The sequence below is a fragment of the Helobdella robusta genome (assembly GCF_000326865.2).
Source record: "Helobdella robusta unplaced genomic scaffold HELROscaffold_86, whole genome shotgun sequence".
Classification (NCBI taxonomy): Eukaryota; Metazoa; Annelida; class Clitellata; order Rhynchobdellida; family Glossiphoniidae; genus Helobdella; species Helobdella robusta.
The window spans coordinates 521,967-531,351 of record NW_008705495.1 but is presented as its reverse complement, the minus strand read 5'-3'; the positions used below and the strand labels follow the sequence as shown (position 1 = coordinate 531,351).

Here is a 9,385-nt window from a genome sequence, read left to right as displayed (position 1 = left end):
TTGGCTGTTCGACTGACACTCTGAAGTTCGGATGACATCTTGTGTGCCGACCAGATGATGGTGGTTGGTGCAATGGAGTACAGTAACGACGATTTTTGAAATAGGGTTTAGTTTCGTTTTTTCATTTTTTTCATTCATTCATTCATTCATTCATTCATTCATTCATTCATTCATTCATTCATTCATACATTCATTCATTCATTCATTCATTCATTCATTCATTCATTCATTCATTCATTCATTCATTCATTCATTCATTCATTCATTCATTCATTCATTCATTCATTCATTCATTCATTCATTCATTCATTCATTCTTTCATTCATTCATTCATTCATTCATTCATTCATTCATTCATTCATTCATTCATTCATTCATTCATTCATTCATTCATTCATTCATTCATTCATTCATTCATTCATTCATTCATTCATTCATTCATTCATTCATTGTAGAGCGCTGTTAAACATCGCGGAAAAAGCGCTTGATAAATTAATTGATTGATTGATTTAAAATGGTAGCCAACCAGATTATCTTTTGTTAAACCGCCAGCCTTCCAGAAGCGTATTTAATAAAATTCATATTTATCGTTAGTTAGATGGACCAAAAAACTGTTAAATCTTTCATTTTAATTAATAACACAAATTACTATAAAAATTGAACGATTTATTTTAATAGACAAAACTGGATGTAACTAACGTAGCTGCTGATAAACATCTGCAAAAAATATATAAAGTAGATAAACATCAGCATACATCAAATTGTTTGAATAAAAGTCATTGGTTATTTTTCTATTTCTACTGATCTCAACTGCTTAAGAATAAGGTGAACAGTGAGACAAACAAAATTAAAGTTATCGTACATACGCAACTGAAATTTTCTCATTTGAAAATACATTGAAATCTAGGCTACAGTTGAACGAATAATAAATAACCCAAAGAGTCAAAATCTGGTAAAAAATATTTCCAACTCTGATACTCCGGAATAAATCAATTAAAAATGCTAAAAATATTAAATGAAATTGTTCTAATATAACAAAAAAACAGTTTATTATTTGAATGCATTTCTATGAAAAATATTACAAAAGTTATGAACTTTTTTTGCTGTTTGATCTTGTTAATGCCATATTTTTCAAATTTTTTAATAGTTTCATTTATTTCTTTTCTATTATTATTTCACATCTGAAAGGTTCTGCGACTGACAAATTCTGATATTTTCAAAAATAAAAACAATTTCGATTTTCTCTCTGAAGCGCTGTAAAATAATTGATAGTCAGTCAGTCGTGATATGTTTTGAGCTGCCATCATCTGATCCTACATGCAAGACACAAACGAAAGCTGAAGATCACAATCCATATTGTCTTCCTAAAGTTATTTAACGTTTAAAAGTTTAAAAAAAAGCATGCATGAATTGACCATTTAGAGGTATGGAGAATAACTTTTTAAAAATTATACAAAATAAATTTGGTGCTAGTTCGTAGAAGTTTTTTTTCTGAAACATTTAAAAATTTTTAGTTTTGTCCTCACTGAATCACTTTGACATATAAGTTTCTTATTTAAATCATTTGAATAACTAGAAAAAAGCTAAAATTAAACAGCAAACATACAACTAAAGAATGAAAACTGAAAATGGCTTTGTATTTGTTTCGTTGTTAGTAAAAATTGGTCAAAAATAAATTACATTAAAATGGTTTAACAGAATTTAAAAATTTAAATTAATTAAATTCAACACTCGTTAAGACTTAATTGAGATCATGATACGAACGCCGAAAAAAATTTGTACAACTGATTTACTATAGACAAAAAAAAAATTAACAAACAAATACCAAAAAATAACACGTCTGTATGTAGAAAAATGAAATGTTCATTCATTCCGACATTCAATCAAGCAAATATTTCACCATTCAATCAACTAAGTCAAAAAATGTGTTAGCTTCTTGTGGCAAACTTTTTATGGTTTGTACATATTTTAAGTTTACAAATCATAACAATAGAAAACTCATCATCTAAATCGGTGAATATCAACTCAATTTTATAATTTAAGAAGGTTTATAACCATTTAAATCTCACTAGAAAAAAATAAACCAGAGCAGATAAATAAAAAATAAAAGGCAAGTTGAACGTGTTTATTTAAAGATATTCCATAGTTATTCACAGATACTTACAGATACTTACAGATACTCATAGATACTTACAGATACTCATAGATATCTCACAGATACTCATAGATACCTCACAGATATTCATAGATATTCATATATCCATCATCGTCACAAAACCATCACGCTCGATAATACATATACAACTGCCGACAGACGTTAAAAGAAGATACAGAAGTTAACATTTTATGAAATAATTTGTTACGATTTCTGAATTTCACATCACCTCACAAAACACAACATAAAACTTGAATCCCACAACTCCTAGACAGTCCAAACCCATCCCAGCTTCAGTTGCATGTATGCACGTGCATGCTCCTCTCACAAGTCTGGCACGAGACATTACAACACCAGTGGAACTTGCACTTGCATCTTTCAACGTACTTAACCTTTGAACTTCTGTAACCCCGGTCGCAACACATCAAACCACATCCACTCGTCCCTTGCGATCGTCTATCGCAGACGCGCCCGGAAGTCCCCAGGGATCCTCGTTCCGGATCGGGATTGCAGAAGTTCGGCGAAGGTTCCGTGAAGATCAAATCGTCTTTCGTTGGTCGGTTGAACTTGCGATTGATTGGGATGAGTCTCGTTCCCTGCGGGTTAAAGGTCACTTGGGCAGCAGCGTCGTATCTGAAAGAGAAAGAAAAATTTATAAAAATTAATGATTTTTTTATTTGATGGTTCGAAGTATTTGTTCATAAAGAGTTTACCACAGATTTAAAACAAAAAAAAATTGATGTCAAGCCTTCCACAGATGCATCACGTACTGTTACAATCCCAACTGCGTACAACGACACAACCACTCCGAAAAACAAAATCTCCAAAAACCTGTCTCTCAATCTATCTCCAGTCTGTCTGAATGAAGGAAGCTGGTTCCAGCACGTCCTGACGCTGCACGACCCTGAGGTTCCGTGACATTTGCAGCCTATTTTTACGTGCCTGTATACCGCCTATGTGTGTTTGTGTGTGTGTGTGTGTATTTAATATGCATGGGTGTGTATTGTATGTCTCTGCATAGTTGTGTATGCCTAAGTGTGTATTTTGGTATGTCTGTGTGTGTGTGTGTGTGTGTGTGTGTGTGTGTGTGTGTGTGTGTGTGTGTGTGTGTGTGTGTGTGTGTGTGTGTGTGTGTGTTGTATGTTGTATATATTTGTGCAAAGTCAAGATAATTGGAGCTTAAAAGTTCGCCCCTTTTTAAATTGTTTCAAAAAATTCTTAATTCATTTACTAAGCAGTTATTTGTCATTTTTGTATTTTATCATTTATTCGTTAGTTCGTGCGTTCGTTCATTCATTCATTCATTCATTCGTTCGTTCGTTCATTCGTTCATTCATTCATTCATTCATTCATTCATTCATTCATTCATTCATTCATTCATTCATCCATCCGTCAATCCATCCGTCCATCCATTCATTCATTCACTCATTCATTCATCCATTAATTCTTTCTTTCTTTCAATCTTTCGTTCTTTCTTCCTTCACTTCCTTCCACTCATTCACACAGAATCATTCTAGATATTCAGCACATTTGTTATCAATATTTTAGTTCGGTCGAATCTCCTGGGACATCATTAGAAACGGTGCTTTGCAAAACAATACACACGTGCACACACAGACATACACAGACACATAAACACACACACAAACACACGCTCACATTTACACACACACACACACACATATATACACTTAACTTTACAAGCAAACCTACACATATAATTAAGCAGACACTAGTTCGTACAAACAACCAAACGATCAGGCAAAACAACACACAAATACACACACATGTGATAATATTCACCCATACAGACATACATATAAATACATACATACATACATACGCAGCATACAAACAAATACAAAATTAACCATACCATGTATTAGTGTGAATTTGAGTGTAGGGATGAGTATGTGAGTGAGTATGTGTGCCTGGATGTGTATAAGTGTGTATAGATGTGTGCGTATGTGTGTGTGTGTGCGTGCGCGTGTAATGAGATGGTGTTTTGTTTTCTTTCCATTAGAGTAGTCAGCGCTCCAGATGAAATGTTCACAGCTCTGGGCAACAAAATACAACAGCAACCATGCCAACATTAATAACAACAAACAAAAATGAAAGCAAAAAATGTTACTTTCTCACGCTCACACACACACACCACACACACACAACACACACACACAAAATAATGTAAATAATATAAATAATATATATTATAGATAATAAAGTTATACAAAACAACAATACAATATACAAAGTGTTTGTGTTTCTTAATTATTTCTGTTATCTTTAGTTTCGGTCTGACAGCATTCGAATCTGACCATCGGGTAATACCAGCGCGAGACAGGCGCTTCTGCCGACTAAGCTAACATATATATAGAACACTGTATCACATTCTAATTTGTATCCAATTCAAGTCGAATTGATGGATTTCTAACCTCTTAATGGATTTCTGCTGATGCTGGTACATACAAAAATCGTACAAATTGAAACAATTATACATAAAACGTACATTTCAAATAACAAAAAACATCTGCGATTCTACATGTTAACATAACTTGAAATACAAACTTATCAGCCAGAATGCTTGGTGTCATTATCTGATAATAAATGACAGGCAGTTTTGATATATTTATATATTCGAGATCATCATATCAACCAGATGGTTCAAGCGACACAATCTTAAATCTTCTCAATTTCCATTATTTTGAGTTATGCAAAACGTTTAATGATAAATGTATATTAAAAGCACGTAGATACAAACGCGTAGATACAAACGCGTAGATACAAACGCGTGTATACAAACAAACATAAAAAAAATAGGGATACATACAAAGAGTTTATAGTCCAAAACTTAGTGGAACAATTTGAAAACTTTTGTTTTCAAATTGTTCCACTATCAGTCGCGAATTCAACTATGGTCCAAGTTTTTGTCGGGAACGGATTTGGAAAAATGGTCGGATTATAGACGGAGCCGAATTCCGGTACAACCCTATTACAAAATACATTAATTCAGTGAACTTTATTTCAATCCCTATACACACGCTAATGCACGCACACGCACACACACACGAATACGCAAGTACGTGAAATCTAATTAATCCGAATGAGAAGCCCTGAGGTACCTTAATAAGATGAAGATGACACACGCATTTAATGAATGTCAAGGACCTTTCAATACAATGTAAACACGCATATGTATGTATGTATGTATGTATGTATGTATGTATGTATGTATGTATGTATGTATGTATGTATGTATGTATGTATGTATGTATGTATGTATGTGCGTGAAATCTATTTTTCAATTAACATGTTAAACAGATTGTAATGTGAAAATAATTAAAAAGAATTCATCATTGTTAATTCTTCCTCGATAATCATCAATGTTAATGTTAATATTACGAATACTGATTAACAGTTTTAACCATCAAAATACAAGACAATCATTCCAAAATAGAAGCACACATATATTGACACACACATACACGCACATAAACACACACACACACATATATAAAATTTATAACACCCCACACAAACACACACAAGGGCATACAAAATTACACAAAACAACGTCTTGTAAAAATGCATGTGCATGCATGTGTGTGTACGTGTGTGTGCGTGCGTGTGTGTGTGTGTGTGTACGTGCTTATTATTAAAAGAGGTCACGAAAAGGTCATGCGATTGCACAGTGCACTGACGTTCTATGAAAGGTTGTTTGCAAATATATTGCGTGATTGGTGGCTGGATACATTCACGTCTATACACACACACACACACACACACGCACACACACACACGCACACACAAACACACACACAATCACACTCAGATGTCAAGTCTGTCTCACACGTTATTGATCTTCGAAGTAAAATTAAATTATAGAAAAAAAAACACAGATCAAGTATAAATGTTTACATAAACGTGTGCAAACCTGGAAATACACACGTACACACCATAATACACACACACACTCACACACACGCACATACACACACACACACGGATACAAACCCGCAAATAAAATTCAACTTCTAACAATGTCTCCACCATCTCGTGGTGAACTCGGTGTGGTACAAACATAAAAACAGCAACAATGACTTTGACACACACACACGTACACACACACACACGCACACGCGCACACGCACATTAACAATGATGATTAACAACAATACAAATTGATAAAACACTATAACAATAATAATATAACATCCATATTAGTCATACGATGACTTGAACATTCAACAAGACGATCACATTAACGAGAATTTAGCTGCTGACATCAATAACTTCAATAATGACACAGACTTGACTGGTGACGATGTCACGGAAATTACAAGAATTATGGCGTGAAATTTAATGTAATGAGGAAATCTGCTTTATCAAGGTGTGTGTGATTATTTTATGGAAAATTTGACAACATTAATAACAACAACTACTACATCAACTAAAACATCAGCAACACAAAGAACCAACAACAACAACAAAAACAACAACCACAGCACAAAGGACCAACAACAACAACAACGACAACAAAGAACCAACAACACAACGAACCAACAACAACAACAACACAAAGAACCAACAACGACAACATTAATGATAATAATATTCTACTAAATTTACAAACATAAAACAAGGAATTAAATATCCATGCCCGTGTTTATTTGTCTTTGCTCATGTCACCTACTCGGCATGTGGTCCATGTGAAAGTGTCTAGATTTAAATATCTATGCTTCGTTTTTGTTTTTGTATCTTTGTTTCGTTTAGGTTCTAGTATCTATGTTTTGTTTGTGTTTTTGTATCTATGCTTATATGTATGTGTACACATACATACTCACGTACACAAACACACACACGTACACAAAATACACATCTACATATCGTTTGTGTTTTAGTACCTATGTTTAAGCCACGAATGTATACAGACGCGAGTACACACACACACACACACACACACACACACACACACACACACAAGCACGTAAACATACAATCACACACACACACACACACGCACATACATATACACCAATGTTGAGCTTTATTTTAGAGGCAAACACACTAATGTATAAACGCAGATAATTGTTGCAGTGGGGAGAGGTTCGGCTTCAAATCCCCACACATACCTCGGCTTATCCACTAATTTTTACTGTCACAAATTATTTCGGAAAATTTGTTTCAAAGTTCTTTTATATATAAATTTTATCTTTTATATAGTAATTTCGTACTTTGTGTTAAATTTAGACTTCGTCGCCATAATTCTTAACACTTGGGCAAAAAAAAAATGGAAATGAATAAAAAAAAATTAAAAAATACCTTTCATCAAGAACAAACTTGAATAACTGTGTGATCTTCTTTCTATTCAAAATTACGTTGGTGTTCACATGGAGCAAGAATTAACATGCATTTGTGTGTTTGCGTGCGTGCGTGTGTGTGTATGTATGTGTGTATATAAGTATGTGTCCGTGTCTTTATGTAAGTACTAAAGTGTGGATGTGTGTATGTGTGTGTGTGAATGTAGGTACAATTGTGTGTGTGTGTGTGTGTGTATGTGTGTGCGTGTGTATGTGTGTCTGTGTGCGTGTGTATGTGTGTCTGTGTGCGTGTGTGCGTGCAAGTCCGTGCACATGTCTTTACGTTCTTATGAAAGTGTACGAAGGATTACGAGGATTAAGACCTGAATAGAGATCTAAAATTTAATTTCAGCAAACAACAACAACTGCTGCTGCTGCCACTACTACTACTACTACTACTACTACTACTACTACTACTACTACTACTACTACTACTACTACTACTACTACTACTACTACAACCACTACTACTACCACTACAACAACCACTACTACTACCACTACTACTACTACTACTACTACCACTACTACTACTACTACCACTACTACTACTACTACAACAACTACCACTTCTACTGCTACTACTACTACTACTACTACTAATATTCAAAATTGATGTCCAGTTTAGCGATGACAAAGTGAAATAAACATGAAGAAAAAGAAACTGATTTATCATTAAGAAAAAATGGCTTCACGATTTAACGCAAGATGGTTCATTGAAATTCGGAAAAAAACTTATGAAATATCGTAAAATATTGGCGTCTACAAATGCCAGAATCACAACAAGTGCAAAAATAATAGTACAAGTGCAACAACAACAACAACAGTGGAATCATGATTCCGAAGTTGTAAAATCAGTTAGCAGTGATGACAAGACAACAAAATAAATCACATAACAACGACAAGAACAACAACAACGACGAAGACGACGAAGACAACACTACAACAAAACTACAACAAAATATATACATACATTACAAAACAAACGAGCTTACACACTTTAAAATCACATCAACAGCAAACAGAACAACAAAAACAACTACACATACATTACAAACGAAACGAAACGGAATTTTATTTGCTTCTCAAAATTAAAAACAAGCTTACACACGTTAAAATCACGACAACGACAACAGCAACATCATCAAAAACAACAACATCAACAACACTAACACGCTGAAATGTTCCGCTTATCACGCAAGATGTTTGCTACGTGGGAATAAACAGAATATAGCGCTGTCATAATCACACACGCATACACACACTCACGCACACACACATGCACAAACAACCAAACAAACACATACACACACACACGCCACGTACACAGACAGCCAAACGTACAAACGTACACAAAAACAACCAAACACACACACGCACCGACACGTACAAACGTACGAGCATTAAGCATTTTCACACACACACACACACACACACACACACACACACACTACACACATATATATATATATCAACGAATAATCATGAAACCGTACAAAAAATAGTTTTTACAAATGAATTGGATTCATTCACACATTCATCATTCATCCATTTATTAGTTCATCCATCTATTCTTTCATTCATTCATTCATTTTTTTAAAAGTTTTATGGTTGCATAATATTGTTTGTACACAGATATAACATATTTTTTAGCAGCACGCACACACGCACACACACACACACACGCACACACGCAAACACAAACACACACATACGACGTCATATCACTCAGTGGCGTTACGCATTTCGCAATTCTATTTATTGTCTCATTCACACGATTCCTGAGCCGAACGCGTTATTAAACAAATAAAATATTTGTTAACAATTAAAAATTTGTCTGTGTGTATCTGTGAAGATGTGTGTGTTGGTG

At 34.2% G+C, this 9,385-nt stretch overlaps 1 protein-coding gene across 1 annotated transcript in view; it reads right to left on the bottom strand.

The window, feature by feature from the left end:
- Positions 1-2,448: 2,448 nt before the first annotated feature.
- The window catches only part of HELRODRAFT_158078 (hypothetical protein), a gene marked incomplete at both ends in the record, with an annotated part of 9,702 nt that continues 2,765 nt past the window's right edge, over positions 2,449-9,385 (bottom strand). The window contains 2 exons of the mRNA XM_009032719.1: positions 2,449-2,788; positions 2,987-3,108. Of these exons, the coding sequence (XP_009030967.1) occupies positions 2,449-2,788; positions 2,987-3,108 (462 nt within the window). The remainder of the gene's footprint in view (positions 2,789-2,986; positions 3,109-9,385) is intronic.